This window comes from Peromyscus maniculatus, chromosome 9 (genome assembly GCF_049852395.1).
Source record: "Peromyscus maniculatus bairdii isolate BWxNUB_F1_BW_parent chromosome 9, HU_Pman_BW_mat_3.1, whole genome shotgun sequence".
NCBI classification, from domain to species: Eukaryota; Metazoa; Chordata; class Mammalia; order Rodentia; family Cricetidae; genus Peromyscus; species Peromyscus maniculatus.
This window is the reverse complement of record NC_134860.1, coordinates 14,971,401-14,989,719: the sequence shown is the minus strand read 5'-3', so window position 1 is coordinate 14,989,719 and position 18,319 is coordinate 14,971,401. Positions and strand designations below refer to the sequence as shown.

The window sequence follows — 18,319 nt, the reverse complement described above, 5'->3', positions numbered from 1 at the left end:
CAAGTTTTAAAAATTAGTGAATCAGTGTTCAGGGCTCTGCTGATCAGAACTGGAGCTGAAGTCAGTTGTAGTCACCCCTGATAAAAAATAAGCATTTTTTTTTGGTCCAAACCAAAACGAAACATTGATGTATTTTATGACAGGCACTTATAATTACAGAGGAAGGTGTTAGGGAGAAATTAGAGACCCAAGAGACTTAATACTCTGCTATCTACTCCTTGCCTAATAGCATCATGGTAAGTAAATTAAGTTGGAAACTGATTATCACTGATTGCAAAGCTCTTTATATGTAATTTAAAGGATCCATAAAGAACAACTGGTGGTCTGGTTGCCAATATAAATTACCCTGCTACAGGAAATTTGAATACTTTGATCCGTAAGCTGTAGATGCACAATACTAAAATATTTTAGGAACCATTTATTTTAATTAAAGAAAATGGTTCCTATTTAATCAGTGAAAAGAAATTCCTCATATGCAGTCATGTGTTTCTTCATTAGAACTCATCTTTAATACTTCCCTCATTGCAAGCTGACAAAGGAAATGAAAACTCTCCCCAGAACATTCACAGGGATGCCAAATGACAGAAGGGCAACAATGAAGAAATACACCTTGAAAAATGTAGGGTTGAATGCCTTCATCCTAAGCCCTGAGGTTGTGCTGTATGACCTGATTCTTTGTAGTGACATTTTAAGGGCAGGAATCTCATATTTAAGTAATTGAGATTTTGGGTACCTTCTGCTTCCATAATCTCATCCAAGTTCACTGGTGCACACATAGAAAGAAACTAAGAAAGGGTCATCTTTACAAGCTACATTAGTCCCTTCCTCTCCTATGTACTTGAAGGTCTTTATGGATGTCTAAAACCACACAGTACAAGACCAAACATACTGTTCCAGGATAACAATCACTGTAAGATGACTGACGTTACATATCCTTTCCATTCAAGGAGGCTTTGCCCAGGTCTTTTTTTCAGATCACCACTAGGCTTCTCTAAATGGCCTATTTTCAGCATCTCTAGAAAGGCTGACATCTACAAATACACCTGTTCAAGATACACTGTATACACCAATGACACAATTACTATCATGATCTTTTCTCCTTTCTTGTTCATTTCTTGCACATTTTTTCTAGCAAGAAGTCTACTAATAGTGAACATTCTAGAATGTAAGTAGACAATTGTGGGCACAGAAAATGAGGAAACTTTTCGGCACTCAGAAATGAAAAGGTCATGGTCAAAATCCTAGGGCATAGGTAACAGCATCTGTTCTTACCAGGTTTGTGTCATTATCAAACTCCCAAATCATTTTATACCTCTGCTCTAAAACCATAAATAAAAGAGTAGACCCAAGAATACTGAGTGGAATGTGCAACCAGTTATGCTAAGTGTCTAGCATAAGATCTGAAAAATACAAAGCACTTGATAAATAGAAGTGGTTTTTTGTATAGCAAATGATGTAGATTACTTCTAGGAGCCTCAGTCTCATCTTATGTACTTCTAACAAATGGGATTTTTTAAAGTACTAATTATAAACTGGACTAATTATGTTGTAGCCTTGGGAAGTTTTAAGAGTAGGTCATTAAACTTGTAATCAGAATTGTGGTGTGGCTTTTTCTAGATAAAGGGCTGATAATAAATCCCCCAGAAAATTTTACATGATGTAACTTTTTTATTTGAAGGCAAGGAACAGGATGAGAACACTAGAGCTTTTCATCTTCAAAAGAGTGTAGAAGCTTCAAGTAATTAGCAGTCAGGGCTTTATAATGTGCTAGGCCAGTGAGATTAGCCCTGTTGGCAAAAGAGTCAATGAAATTTCAGAGGAAAAAGGAGATCATTGCCCCCTAGGTGCTGTGAGCAGGGTGTGAGGGCACATGTGTGTGCCTGTGAGTATAATCATGAGCCACTGAGAACATTTGTGGTAAAGGAACAAATGACATGGGTTGGAAAGACTGGTAAAGCTCTACAGTGAGATGGAGGTAAAGATGTTTTTGTACTATAGTTTACACACACACACACACACACACACACACACACACACACACACACACACACAAGGCCTGTTGCCTTAAACTGAATAGAGAAAATGATCTTTGGTACTGATGTTATGAAAATTTGCCTGGATGTTTAGATTGCATTGTTGGACCTTTACATCTACCACTTCCTCCTTGGATTAAACCAATTTTAATAGACAAGATTTGGAAGAAAGAATACATCTTCTTGAACATGTCCATACTTAGGTTTCCTATTTCCCCATAAATTATGCAATGTAACTATTTATGTAACACTATGTAGTTCATATGCAGATACTATACTGTTTTATATAAGGGCCTTGAGAAAACACATTTTGTGCTATCAACAGAGAGTCCCAGAACCAGTGTTAAACTGACAGTGAAAAAAAGAACTATGGGGTGGAATTTTATTTGTGCACACCAATAAAGCTTATCTGAAGATCAGAGGAAAGAGCCAGCCACTATACTAAACATAGAATTCAGGCAATGGTAGCACATGCCTTTAATCCTAGCATTCTGGAGGCAGAGATCCATTCAGATCTCTGTGAGTTCAAGGTCACACTGGGAACAGAGCCAGGTGTGGTGGCACACACCTTTAATTCCCAACACTAGTTAACTATAGAGGTCTGGATGTCTGTACAGACAAACACAAACAGACACAGAGGAAGTGATAGAGCTGGGTGGAAAGGTGAAAGTGATGTAGCTGAGGGGAGAAAGGAAGCAAGAGGGCAGGGACAGAAAGACATATAGGTGTGAATATACAGGAAGTAGGTCTCTCTTTGGACTGAGGATTTCTTAGGGTAAGAACTTGTGGCTATGGCTTGTTCTGTTCCTCTCATCTCTCAGCTTTCACCCCAATATCTGGCTCCAGGGTTCTTTTTATTAATAAGACTGTTCATCAATTCATTTTACAAAACTGTATATACATATATACACACATATATATATGTACATACATATATATGTACTATATATATATGTATATATATATAATGTGTGTGTGTGTGTGTGTGTGTGTGTGTGTGTGTGTGTGTGTGTGTGTGTAGCTAGAGTTTTTCTCTCTGGGTCCCATCAAGCCCTGGCAGTCCTGTAGCCCACTTATAAAATAAACATACAGATGCTTATATTATTTAAACTGCTAGGCCATTAGCTCAGGTCTACCATTGTCTAGCTCTTACTCTTATACTCAGCCCATTTCTGTTAATGCATATATCTCCACGTGTTCCATGGCTTTACCTGCTGCCTTTACATGATGCTCCCTGGATAGCAGGCTGGCATCTCCTCCTCTCCCCTTCCTGTTCTCTCAATTCTCCTCTCTGCTAGTCCCACCTATACTCCCTGCCTGGCTACTGGTCAATCAGTATTTTATTTATCAGTCAATCATCCATAACACTTCCCCTTTTTCTTTTTTTTTCAAAAAGGAAGGTTTTAACTTTAACATAGTAAAATTACATATAACAAAACAATTATCATGCAAGAATTACAGTTACAATATTAAAGAAGATATCCTATCTATCTAATATTTGTGAGTCTAAGGTTTTATATCTAACTTATCCTACCACGTAAACCAAATATTTCTTAATTATCCATTACAATGAGTTACATAAACATAATACCTCAAATGAGAATAGAAATATATATTTAGTATAACAGAATTAAGTTTAATCTTGTATCAATAAACTAAAATCCATAGCAATGTAAAACATTTTAAACAATTTACTTTTTAAAAGTAGATTCCATAATCTAACCTTTCATTGTATCATATCTATATCATATTTTCTTTTCTTCTTTAGAAATAGATCATATATATATATATATATATATATATATATATTATTTTTGTGTTCAAGTACAGATGCAGGTTGCTTGGCATATCTAATTTTAATTGCTTTTCTATATTGAGAGGTTGGAATATTTTAACATATTAAGTTCAAAGCATTCTTGACTATCATGTCTTTTTCTTTTAGCAATTTCAAACTCTTTTAAATTATGCTCTCAAGTGACAATGAGTATATCATTAAATTGTAGTTTAATTTTTGTTATATATACAATAAGTATAGAATGATAGGCCATCCTTACTAAAAAATAGTTAATGGAGCACAAAACTAAAGATTATACATAATACTTAGGAATGGTTAAGAGCTTTAAGAAATGGAGAAACACAGCCTCAGGTGTTGCTTCAACTTGGACATTCATGGGACTTTGCACACATAATTTCCATGTATCTTGGGGCACTGAAATGCACTTCTCTTAGCCCCAGAGTCCTCCCCATGAAATAGTCGTAGAAGCCCCTCCTTTTCATCATCAGCTCCCTTGAGCTTTACTTCATCTTGAGTAAAGCTCTCAGACATGTGTGCTTGATGTAGGCCTGCAGGGAAATTGGTCCTTACTTTAGCTGTTGTACTATAAGATGAAGTAGTACTTTCTAAAAGCACTTTCTGGTCAGTGTATTCAAAGATAAACACCAAAAGGAGCATCACGTGTGACCCCTCTATGCTTAATGCTAACATAAAGTAATCATGGGCTATTTCGTGATTTCAAGTCATAACTCATCTTCCGAGTTTTCGTTTTCGCTTGCCAACAGGTCCAGTGAAACACTGTAGTAGTGTGAATGAGAAATGATCCCCATAGGTGTGAGCACTTCAACACTTTGTCCCCAGGTGCTGTCAGTGTTTGGAGAGGTCTAGGAAGTGTGGCCTTGTTAGAGGAAGTATATCACTGGAGGCTGGATTTGTGTTTGTGGTTCAAGGTGTGAGCAGCTACCTACTCCAGCTACCACCTCCCTTCTCTGCCACCATGAACTCTCACCCCTCTGGAGCTGTCAGCTAAAGCTAACTCTTTCTTCCTTGAGTTGCCCTGGTCATGGTGTTTATCACAGCAACAGAAAGGTAACTAATAAGAGTACTCTTCTGAATTCCATTTAGCTGGCCCCACTTACTCTGTGTGTTTATGTCTGTATGTGTAGATGTCTGTGTGTCTATTGTTTGTGTGTGTGTGTGTGTGTGTGTGTGTGATTTGCCCATGTTGCAAAAACATTCAGATTTATAATAATATTCTTCACTCTCTTTTCCATTCCATGTTAGTAGCTTTAATATCATCACCTCCTTTTAAACTTGGCTTTGACGTAAAGGTGGAAGAAGAGAGGAAAGTAGGGCTGTAGCCAGTTAGATTACACTGGCCTCTCTACAAAAGAATGTTTCATCGAAATGATTTGGAAACATCTGGCATCAGATGTGGCATATGAATTTAGGAATGTCTTTGATTCTTAGCAGAAACCATGAAATAGCAAAGAGAACCCTAAATTTAGAAAGAATACGTGGGTCCTGGACCTTGTTCTGCTACTTGTGCCCTTTTATGTCTTACCCAGGTGTCCAGTTCTTATTTCAAAACTTCTTCCTCTATACAATGCTGCCGTGAGAGCAGGTGCTTTTTATGATTCCTTCTTCACAGCATATATACATTGGATATAAAATCTACATACGCATCTGGTTTAATTAGGAGGGAATGTTTTTGGTTTTGTTGTGTGTGTACACACAAAAGTGTCCGTGCATCAAATAATATAATATTGGGGCATTCCATTTACAGAAAGTCACATGAAAACAGAACTGCTTGATATAGTCAGCACAATAAAGACTCTAAATCATATTTCAAAACTAAATTGCCCGCCGCATCCTGTGTGCCATCACCAGTAAGCATGCTTTTAAATTGGAACTGCACAAATACCGGCTGTGGTAAAGCACTTGCCCCGCAAGCCTCACGACCAGAACTCAGATTTCCAGGACCTACAGAAAAGCCTCACACAACGGGACACGCAGTTCTAATCCCAGCATTCCTAGTGGGAGATGGGAACTGGCAGCAGGAGAATCCGGGGAACCCCGGGGCCAATCAACCTGAAGTACAAAGCAGACACGGGCAGGAGTGCTCAGTAGGCAGAGCAGCCGACCACGGGCTGCTCTCCAACTCCCTAGGCCTACCTCCTCCCTGGGGCCTCTCCCCAGACACGGGCTGCTCTCCAGCTTCCTAGGCCTACCTTCTCCCCGGGACCTCTCCCCAGACACGGGAAAGCTTATCACACAATTTTCCTTTGAGATTTTCCTCTTTGCTTGGTTCATATAACACATGGCATCTGTGTCTTGGTTGGTCTCTTCTACACAGAGTAGTGACTTTCTCAGGAAGTTAGTTACCCCACAAATAGTCTCCTCCTTCTTTTCCTTACCTAGTTTATTATTCTTAGTTTCCAAGGTTGGTCTTAATGGCATTTCAATGTGCAGAAAGCATGATTACAAAATGGGACTTTTGTGCAAAACCAACGTTGATCTGGTCACACAGTACTCTGGTTTCTTCCTAACAGGCTTTCAAACTCTTAATGATTATGTTTAACTGAGTATCCATTTAAATCTAAGCGCCTGAGTCATACTTTTTTATTTTTTTAAGACTGGTTCTGCTTTAAACTTCTCATAGTCTGAGTTACATGAGGTGTGTTAATATGAAATCATTCTCCATTCAGGCCAAAGATTCCTCCCTGCTGATGAATGTCATACATAATGAAAGATTGTATCCCCTTTCCCTTATCACACAAGGGCGATCTAGTGCTCCAGATTCCTAGCAAAGCTGCCCAAGTCCTCTAGCCTGCAGATATGCTGGTCCTTGTCAGCTGATTGGACAATATCCTGGGATCAATGGGAAGATATGCTGTTCAATTAGGGCTCTGAACTCTAGAGGCTTCTAAGATGGCTTTAGAAAACAATTTACATCCAATGGAGAACTTTCTATGATCTAGACATGTAAACTGATGAACTCTTCTTCTTTCCTGCCTTGATTAAATCAGAAAGCTCTGTGACTTTTTGCAGTATGCTCTGTGATGTTCACAAACTGATTTGTGAGTGACACTGTGTGGCTACTTTGCTCTCTTTCTCAGGAAGACAATAATTATTACCACTTATTTGAAACATGCTGTGGGTGGTTTATCAGTCTCTTTGTTAATGAATTGGCCTTCTCCTTTATAATGCCAATCATAGGGATACCTTTAAAATAAAAATTATCTCTCACCTTTTTTTTTCTCTGATTCTGCCTTATCAAGCTCTGTAGCATTTAGTTTCAGGGAGTTGCCCAACCAGCTCAGACAGAAAATAAGCTGACTTTCTTGATCTCTTATGAATGCCATACTCTCTCACCATCTCAGAACCCACACTGAGTTCCAGAAAGAACACCACAGCCCCTCACATGGGTCTCTTCTTATGTCTGATTATTGATTGTTGGCGATCATGTGTGACACATGTGTACACACTGCTTTTCAAACTCAATAGCACAACAGTATTAAAGATAGCCAAAGTAGAGTGAGCTGAAGAGTGAAGCAAGAAGTCCTTTAACTGTCCATGCCAGTGGGCCTGCTGCCCAAGAGCTCTTCTGCTTTATTTTGATGGTATGCGAAGCATGGTGGTGGTCCACTCAAGGCAGACACTCCAACAACTGCCAACAGCATTACTTCAGTTGAATATCACTTCCTGGTAAAGTTGCCTGTCAGTGCTCAGGCTGTTGAAGAGGCACGTACTGGGCTATATGAACGCTTTATGTGGTTAACACAAGGATGCATAAGGAAGATAAAACCAACATTGCAATATTGAAAAGGAAAACATAGCTGAATTCTGATATAATAGTTATGGTAACAATGCTATACCCTAGCTTAAATCTAGGTAGTCCTGTTGGTAATTTTCTCTGGATGATTTTTCTCCCATGTAAGTTTGCCTGAGTTAGCAAATAATCCGCAGTAAGCAAAGTTAGACTTGGACTTCATGGAAACAATGAATATAATTTTGTTTTCTGCCTCACATATTGCATATGCCATAAAAGCAATCCTACTTATCTGAAATACAAAATAAACTAGCATTTTTCTTTTCTCTGGACATGCTGTGTATAGAGGAATTTGTGTTGTGGCCTTGGCTAGTCTGTGGATATCAGTTCTGCACCTTGGTATCTATAATGGCCAGAATTGTGATGCTCCCCTAAGCCTCACTTACTCCCAGTGATAGCACCTGAAGGTAGAGCCATTAAAAGACAACCAAGATTAAGGACATCTTCAAAGTAACCTTAGTCTTATAGGAGTAAGGATAATAATATAGGAATAAGCCTTAGTCACTTTGGAGTAAGAGACAGATCACAGGGGATCAGGAGAAGTATCTTCAATTCACAGAGAGAGACCTCACCAGCTCCACCATGTTTGTAGGTTTACCTTCTGTAGCTTTTTTCCAGATGTGATAAAATCAAAACTAAAGTGGAAAGGGTTGTTCCGTCAGCCCATCTTTGTACTAAATCACACTATATTGTATCCTAAATTATCTGGTACCTTCATACTACATTACATGTTTTAGTTTTATGACTGAAATACTAAGGGAAAAGTGAAAGACAAGAGCAAGTAGGGTCAGGCAACCATATCAAAGACTAAGTGTTCATTGAGACTAATGTGATCACACCTCAGCAATGACTCTCCTCAAGAGACTGTGCCATAATCCCAGGTGAAGATAGGATCTGAGCAAATGGCCACTGATTTGCTGGTAGTGACAGCAAATGATGTACCTGGCCAGGTAGCTGCTAGACACACTGCCTGGTGGAGAAGATATTAGTGCTTCATAATCACACATTTGCACTTGTGTCTCTTCAGTATGTCTTACTTGATGTCACTATTTTCCTTTGTCTCTTGGTGACCGAATGTATTCTATTTCCTGCATCCAAGTAGAAGACTTAAAGCTTGCATGTGAAATTATAGCAGTTTTAAGTTAAGAAATTCGTCTCCATTAGTTTTCATATCCTAATTTTGCCCAAAGGGATAAACTGTTAAACCATTCTTAGTGGTTGTTTTGGTAAGATTTTGGGTTCAATTTTATTAGTCAGAAATGTCAGAATGACCCTAGAAGAATCATTTTCATCAGTCATGGACTAGATAACATGTTGGGAAACCTCTAAATTGACAAGGTATTGTAGTTACTTGTTGATAAATCTCTGCATTATAGAAGGCAGCTGTTACACTGAAATTTATACAAATCCCACCCTAAATTCTTCCTTTTAGAGTCAGAAGTGTTGTAGAAAGTCTGTACCCATAGCTAATCTGTAGATAATGTTAATACCAAGTGGTTAACTTACAGATCTTGCTGTCTTAATTAGTGTTCCTTTTAAAATAAGACCACTTAATTAAATTCTCAGTTCAGCTAAAGAAAGCTTACTCTTTAATCAATGTCACAATATTCTCCATAGTCAAACCTACATTCTAGTTTCAGTTAAAGACTGGCTGGGGACACGAATTTGTTCTAAAACCATTAATGATTTTGAGCCAATGACTCTAGGCTGCAGGTCCCTAGGGAGAAAAATTTCTGGTCCACCAATCACATTTATCATTTAGAACAAGCAGCTTTTGGAATTGTGACTTCTCCTCATCTATCTCTTTCATACTGGGCCATTCACTTCAGATTACTTGAGTCAATCTTTTGTTTTTATTTGGTTGGTTAATTGGTTTTAGTGTTAGGTTTTGTTTTTAATACAGATAGTCTACCATGAAGAAGTGTCATAAACAGTGCATACCCAGCCCTAAGCTCCTGGAAGACATCCTTTCTGCTCTGTTTCTGAACTCAACTTTTTAAGTTCCACAAATGAGCAATATTGTATATGATTCCACTGTTTGCTCTTAGCTGATTCCTCACAACACAATGTATTTCAGTGATGTATACAGTGTGTACAATATTCATCTGTGATGTCCCAAAGGACAATATCAATTTTTTCATTCTGGTTGAAAGTATCTGTACTGGCTGGTATTGTGTCAACTTGACACAAACTAGAGTCATCAGAGAAGAAGAAGCCTCTGTTGAGAAAATGCCTCCATTAGCTCCATATGTAAGATGTCGTAGGCTTTCTTGGACAGCCAGCCCCCAAATCATAATGCAGAGGCATATTATTAATTATAAATTCTTAGCCTTAGCTTAAGCTTGTTTCTACCTATTTTTTGTAACTTAAATTCAACCATTTCTATTAATCTATGTGTTGCCCAGAGGCTTGTTACCTCATCAACCTACAGTCCATCCTGCTTTCCTGCTTCCTCTGTGTCTAGCTAGCTGGCCCCCAGCTGGCTGACTGACTCCCCTTTTCTCTCTTCCTGCCAGCCCCATCTATCCCTCCTCTGCCTAGCTATTAGCTATTTAGCTCTTTATTAGTCCAATCAGATGCCTTAGGCAGGCAGGATGGAGTAGCAGTACATCTTTACATAGTTAATCAAATGTAACACATCTTTACATAGTTAAATAATTATTCTGCAACATAAACAAAAGAAACACATCTTTACATAGCCAAACACATACTCTGTTCCACAACAGTAAGGCATTCATTTTCTTAATTAGTGATCGATATGGGCAGTGTTATCACTGGGCTGATGTTCCTGGGTTCTATAAGAAAGCAGACTGAGTAAACCATGTGAAGCAAGCCAGTAAGCAGCACTCCTCCATGGCCTCTGAATCAGCTCCTGCCTCCAGGTTCCTGACCTGTTTGATTTCCTATCCTGACTTCCTTTGGTGATGAACAGCAATGTGGAAGCATAACCTGAATAAGTTCTTTCTTCCTCAACTTGCTTTTTTGTTATAGCATCTTATTGTAGCAAGAGAAACCCTCACTAAGACAGTATCTCATTGTTTTTTTTATATTTTCTTTACCTATTTTTCCTTTATTATTACTAGATACTTAAGTCAACTCCATATCATGGCTACTGTGAATAACAATACAGTGAATATGGACATGCAAATATTTCCTTGACATGCTTATTTCATTTTGTTTGAATGTCTATGCAAAGTAAATAGGGAGATTGCTGAACCAGACATATTTTCTACTTTTTGATAACTTCCACATTGTTTTTCCCATTGACTGTACTAATATACATTCCAAATAATGACATGAAAGAAATAAGTTCGAAACACACACTGTATCTTATATAAATTATACAACAAATATTATGTACTTAAGAATTGTTGAGTGAATTTTAAGTATTCTTATTGTTAAAAAACGTAAGACAGTGCTTATATTATTTGGTTATACTTTTTGAAATATATTTCAAAATAAATTTGAAAATAATGTTATACATTGTACATATCTATAATTTGTAATTATTAATAAAAGAGAAAGAAATGTTATGCTTCTTTAGTAATGTTTTCCTGGGGATTCTTCCCAGCCATAAGTGGTAAGAACTTTTGAAATCAAGACTTTTGTCTTTAAATCAGTGTCTATAATGCTGTTTGACTAAGAACATAGTCATTGATATTGATATTGGATAACAATTTACAGATCAAGTTCTATCACTTTTAAAATAATAGCTTCAGTTCATGGTGCCTGAACCACATTTTCAACTATTTAATCTTATATAAAATGTAGAATGAATACCAATCTACATATTGATCAAATATCCTTGGAGAGAATGAGAGGGTTCATAGGTAAAGCAGAAGTTTGAAGTCAATCCACTGAGTTTGCAGGAAGTGCAAATTCTTGTTGTGGGATCTTGAATTAGTATTGATAACTTTGCTTCGTCTACTCCCTTACTGAAATATCTGGGATGATAGTTCAAGGAACACTGAGAACTGGAATCTATTGGATGTTTACCATGAGCCATTTTTATAGGATCGTTTATTATTAATTGTAATTCTAGACATTAGCTACTATTATCTTCAAGGATGAGAAAGATTAAGCATTCATTAAACACTAGACCCAGAATCAGGATTCATGATCAGGAGATGCACTACTCAACCCCCAATGCTAAACATAGCTTCATCATGGTTTATTCATTTTCCTTATGAAAAGTCTGGCGCTGAAGAGGCTTGGCAAAAGCAAAGGTAGAATACTTGGATGAATTGTTCTCTGTCAAATCTGAATTCCATAGAGTTTTTGAAATTGACAGAGTGATTCACTATGACCAGGTATCTAATTTCTGGTCATATTGAAAGTAATGGCCACTTTTTTTTTAAGGATAAAGGGCTAAATAGCCAAAAATACATATACTTTTTCTGCCACTAGTTCCTTCAGAGAAATAATTGATTTCTTTTGTTTAAATTTTGTTTAAAATCAAGTATTTATGCTTCCCATAGAATTCATATAAAGACTATACAACAGAGGAATTGAAACAATCTTCCATATATTTTCATTGTTTGGATATTTTCCTTTTTGCGTTTTCCAAAACCCATCCTGTAGACACAAAGCATAATGTTTCTAGGTATGAAAATTGCCAAATCAGAAGTATAGTATATCAACTATATGTATTATTTTTTTTACTACTATTATGCTCATTTTATTATACTTGAGTTGAAATTGGTAAACAAAGACACTAAAAAAATCATATAAAATACATCCAGACAAAAACTAAGTGAAGTGAGAAGAGCTGCACTCAGGAGGAAAAGTCAGGCGGATCTCTTTGAGTTCAAGGCCAGCCCGGTCTATAAGAGAGTTCCAGGTCATCCAAGAATGTTACACAGAGAGACCCTGTCTTGAAATACCAAATTGAGAGAGAGAGAGAGAGAGAGAGAGAGAGAGAGAGAGAGAGAGAGAGAGAGAGAGAGAGAGAGAGAGAGAGAAACATCAGGATAGAAACTTAACTCTTTACTAATTATGATATTAATAAGGAAGATGGATTGTGAAGACTATGTGTTGGATAGATCATCCATGTATATAATCAGGTCATATATGAGAACGAAGAGAGAGAACAATGAGAGAACAGTCCAGGTGAGCAATAACAATTTCCACTAAGAAATGAGAAAATTAAGGAGAAAGAGAAAGTGAAAAATGTATTTCACCTAACATGTATTTTAAATTAAATTAAATTATTCTATCAAGATGTTGAAATTCAAATTCTGGAAGCATTGGATAACTTGTAATGGCACCTGGGGATTCTGCAGCTTTTACCCATACTAGAATCATTGGCTCAAACAAGTAAACTGTTGTATGAGAACTGTAAGAAAGAGGTGAAAATGATGTTAGTAGTTGGGCTGATGACTGCAAGAACTGCTTTAAGCCAATCAAAGATGACAGCTCCTGTTGAACATAAACACATGACCAAACTTCTTTTTTGTCAATAAAGTTGTTTTATGGCAATTTTATATGTGTATATAGTGCATTCTAGTTATCCTCACCCACTGCTCTTTATCTCCCTCCCTCCCACACCTGTTATCCACCCTCCAACCTCTATGCTAGTTCTTTCCCCACATTCGTGTGTCTTATTGTTTTATGACCCATTGATTACAACCATTGCCAGTTCTGTGACCATGGAACTAATCATTGGAGCCAAATTGGCTCGGTTTGGGTATACAACTGAAGCCAGTTACTGCTCCTCCTCATGAGCGTATTGATAGCCAGTAGGGAGGGATAGGCCTGGTGATCCCTCCATGATCCATGATTGGCTGTTGACAGAACCAGTCTTGCTCTGGCCTAACATAGGAAGTAGCATCAGCTGCTATGAGATCACATTGCATTGTTCTTGTCACACTCTGAAGCCAGTACTCCACTACCCCTCTCTGTTGTTTGTGTTTTGCTCTTCTGGGGGGACCTGCCACCCAGCTCCTGAATAAATCACACACAGAGGCTTATTTTTACTTATAAATGCCCAGGCTTGCCTTGGCTTGTTTCTTGCCAGCTTTTCTTAAATCATCCCATCTACCTTTTGCCTCTTGGCTTTTACCTTTCTCTTACTTCTGTAAATCTTACACTTACTCAAATGGCTGGTAGGGTGGCTGGGTGGCTGGATGGCTGGTCCCTATCATCCTCCGTTTCTTCTCTTACTCTTTCTTTTTCCTCTCTCAAATTTCTTCTCCTATATATTTTCTCTGCCTGCCAGTTCCATCTATCCTTTCTCCTGCTTTGCTATTGGCCATTCAGCTCTTTATTAGACCACCAGGTATTTTAGACAGGCACAGTAACACAGCCTCACAGAGCTAAACAAATGCAATATAAACAAAAGTAACACACTTTAAAATAATATTCTGCAACACTTCTCCCTATCTTCTTGCTCTTATTCTTTCTGCTCTTGTTTTTGAGTTGTTCTTGAGACTTAGAGGGGGTGTTGTACATGTCCCATTTAGACATGTCCCATTTAGGGCTGAACACTCAAACATTGCTTATTCCTTAGCCCATTCAGCAACTGTGAGTCTTTACATTCATTGCTATTCACTATCCTGGCAAGATGTTCATGGGACAGGGAAAGTGTGCCAACTGAACTATTTAAAACTCTTTTCTTTGCGGTCCTTCCACATGCAGTCTTGATATATTGACTATTTCTGTTTTACCATACCAGACTAAACAATATTGAATTCCAGCCAAAGATAATGTGTTTTGTACTTCCTCATCTTGGCTGATATCCATGGCACTCCCTTTGGTTACTGATTATCTTTTTTTTTTTTTGGTTTGTTTGTTGGCTAAAACCAGCCACTGGGTTTTTTCTCAGGGCAATGTAGAAGAGAAAAAATGATCCAAAATGACTCCTGTTATTTCGAATTAAACTGGACATGTGGATACATTTGAAATTACACGGTCTTACACTCTGGGGACATGAGTGTAATATGGTACCTACGCTCACCATTGACTAGACCTGGAAGATACTGGAGCTGGGTGTGCAGAGTACCCATCCCTCTCTTAACTCTGTGTCCACCATTGCCAGTGGCTAGTCTCTCTTCTTCTAGGGAACAATTATAGTTGTGTCTATATCATTTTATCTGCCCTACTTGGCTTCAAATGTCATCTCCATGATCCTTTTCCTTATGATTTTTATACTTGGAAACTAAGCAAAATGTGTGTTAAGAAGTTATATTTTCTAAAGAGACAACTTCTTCAGCTCCAAGTAAACACAAGAAATTTGAGGCTAATTTTGCCCACAGTAACACATCTCAGCTCTTATAAACCAACTTTGCTTGGTACTTATTTTACATTTGGTAATAAGTCTCTCATTTTCTTCATGCAATCTTTTGTCAACCCTTGATGTTTATTGCCTGAGTATGTAGAATCAAAACTTACCTGTGAAATGACCAAACAATATTGTATTTTTTTAATATAGTAGCTATTAAGCAGGCTTCTAAAAGACAAAGAAATATAGGAATAGGTGGACTGAGTGAGCTTTCAGAGAAAAGCAGAGAAGAAAGTGAACAGATTACTAACCCAGCTAAGGCAAGATTTGTGCTTTTTTAAAGAAAGCCATATTTACCATTCAATATTACACATGTACTTTTCAATGCCATTCATTATGCCACTCTTTAAGATGAGACCAGTATTCTGGTATATAAATACCCCTCTTGTACTTTACACTGTATTCTTCAAAAAGAAAACGATAACTCTGTTCATCTTCCAAACTAACTGAAGCAGAAGCAAACCACACAATATCTGTCAATTATCAGCCCAAGAGTGGGTTCTCCAGACTCATTCATGCAATAGAATTGTTTCTGAAGACACCCCCTTCCCCTAATGCTTCAGTATTGTCTTATATCCAAATCACTTCATCAGCAGTCTACACTAACAACATTCCATCTTCATGTTTGGATAAGTCTGAACTTATCAAGGTGGTGTTTGTGGGATTTTAAATGAGAAATTTGTGTGTTGTTTTTTCAAACCCTAGCACCAATTGGCAGTGGCTTGCATATCTTTCCCAACAGAGCAGGGCTTGCTGGGGTTGAGTAAGTGGCTATGGGCCTTGTGCTTGGCTCCCTAGCCGGAGGAAGGCTGCTCACTCACCAGCAAGCTCTATTACCTGCAGCCCACAGGTGTGAAGATAGCTGGAAAAGACTCAATTTACAATTTTCCCAACATCCCTTGAAGCCTGATACCCTAAGGTGGGCTCTGATTGATGGTCAATCAGTTTAAGACTGGAAAAATTTTAAAACTCTTCTTTTATTTTGTTTTCCACACACAAATAGAATAATGTGTTTTAAGTAACAATGAACTTTAACAAGCAAAGTGAGCAAAGAAACAAACAAAAAATGGTGCTTTCCTTTAAAAGCTGCCATTCCCACTAGGATGTCATTTCCACATTAAATAAACATACAAGCAGTTAAAAGATATATAAAATCTCCCGCATGGGTTGGAAATAACAGCTCTAGAAAGTGTATGTGCATGATAACACATATGCAGGGCATGATTCACAGTCACAGAGAAATAAGGATTGAAGTACCTTGGCATTGATAATTCTAGATGAGCATAAATGTCAGCATCAGGGCAGCTTTCAGAACACAGAACTTTATCTTATTTATCACAAATATGTTTCAGCCCTAAGTATTGTCTGTCTGACTTTTCACTATTAGAAAACCAAGCATTTGTCCATTTTATTTCAAGCCACAATAGATATTATTTATATTTAAAGCAGTGGGAGATAAGGGTTTGCTCAAATGAATTTGGAAGGCACATGTGATTTCTGAGATATCTGTATACACATAGTAGAAACCTTTGTTCTCAGACTATGGAGGAAAATCACCAACATTTTTGAGAGTTTCATGTTTTAAAAAGGTGTTGAAGAGAGCCTGTCTGATTATCTGAGTTTCAGTTTAGCTCTGAATGAAAGGCAGAAAGTGGTCTTCAGTATTGCTGCCCCTGTTGCAGTAAGCCTCATCTAATACTTCTCACACTCAGGAGACAAAGCACAGTCCGAGTGAAGAATTCACCGTCCTCCTGGCAAGTGCCAAGGGACCGTCTCTTTGAATACTTTTGTCAATTTCATAGATTTCTAACAAGCAGACGGTTGTTTTTCAAATCGGATTTTCATGATTTTTATGTCAGCAGCCCAATTTTTTCCCTCTTCAAGTAGGATGGATTCATCTCACAGGTGACAATGGTGACTTCTCTGCTTAGTTCAAGCATGACGGATTAAACCTTAGGAAGACCAGTAAATACCACCTTCTCACTTAAAGAGACTGTATCCAGACAGTGTTTGGGACCTTAGTTACATTTGTAGCTTGAACTGGCTGTAGATGTGTGGCGGTTGTCCAAGCTGATCAAGCAGCCATAATTGATTGAGCCAAGCAGAACAAGCAGAACTGAAGGTTTGGATGCGCCTCAAAGCTTCCAGGGTGTTCCTAGCCTCAGCAATATACTCACTCAGGATAGTTGCCCTGACAATGCCTGGAAGAGGCTAGGCACTTTGCATGTATTTTCTAACTATACAGGAGCAAAGAGGGAGACTTAGATGCTTCCTCCGACCATGCCAGGTGATCTGTTGATATTTCTGGCAAGGAAGTGACTCTGACAGGAAGAAGAGCTACAGAATAAATTCAAAAAAGCAAAATCAGTAAAGAAGAAAACCAATAAAACACAAGGAAATAATACAGTAAGCCTAAAACTGTAACTGGTGTGTAATATTAGAAAATATCTGTTGTAAGAAAAAATGGTGCTTGAAAAATGTCTCTGAGTGCACTTGGAAACCAAAGTATTGAATAGGAAACATGCACCACTATCCACACAGATGAGAGGGGAATTTGGGGTGTTGGTGGATTTGTTCTTTGAGTACTGTGTTTGCCTCTATAACTGCATAGCTGTGTTCTTCTGGAGTTTTTGTTGATTTGTTTGTTTTGGACAAAATTAGAATCTAGAATCTGCCTTTGGATATGGGAAATAGGTTGAATCAAATAAAAAAGTCTAAGTAGACTGCTCTTGCTTCATTGTTAATGCTGAATCTGCTTGATGAGATCTCAAATCTTCCACAATCACATGCATATATTTGTCATTTATCCCCTTTTCTCAGGTGCAAAGAAGGCTACCAAGGAGTCCGTTGTGATCAATTTCTACCGAAAACAGACTCCATCTTATCGGATCCAAGTAAGTCAAGCCGTTTTCTTCTATGTAATGGGATGTATAGGCAGTCTTGCCTGAGTGAAGGTCTTAACTGGGCTGAAGGTTGTATTTCACTCCTGCGTCTCTGAAAGCTGCCAAGGATAGAAAATGGAGGAGATATTCCTGCTCAAAGCACAGTCGGGATTAACTCTGTCTAGTTCTTCTACCATGTAAGATTTAGCCTTCTGCCTAATGCCACCCGCACTCTGCTGGTAACCAACTTCAGGCAACCCCCCTGCCTTACTTAGTACCCAGGCTGGCTCCTAATATGACTCTGTTGCAGAAAGAAGGATACAGAGAAATAGCTCATTAATTACTCTAAAGAATGTTATGAAACTGCATTTTCATATTGCTTTTAGACTTTGTCTGGTAATTTGTGATAATGGTGAACTTATTAACATTTACGTTACTGAAATAAGACAATATGTGTACAAAATTACTTAAGATGTTTTCAAACACACTTTAAAAACCCAGCTCCAGTCTGTCCACACT

General features: G+C 37.9%; 1 protein-coding gene across 10 annotated transcripts in view; it reads left to right on the top strand.

The window, feature by feature from the left end:
* The window catches only part of Nrg3 (neuregulin 3), a 1,054,015-nt gene that overhangs the window by 800,497 nt on the left and 235,199 nt on the right, over positions 1-18,319 (top strand). For all 10 annotated transcript variants that reach the window (XM_076544427.1, XM_076544432.1, XM_076544429.1 and 7 more), the window contains exon 3: positions 17,739-17,812. In XM_076544427.1, coding sequence (XP_076400542.1) covers positions 17,739-17,812 — 74 coding nt within the window. The remainder of the gene's footprint in view (positions 1-17,738; positions 17,813-18,319) is intronic.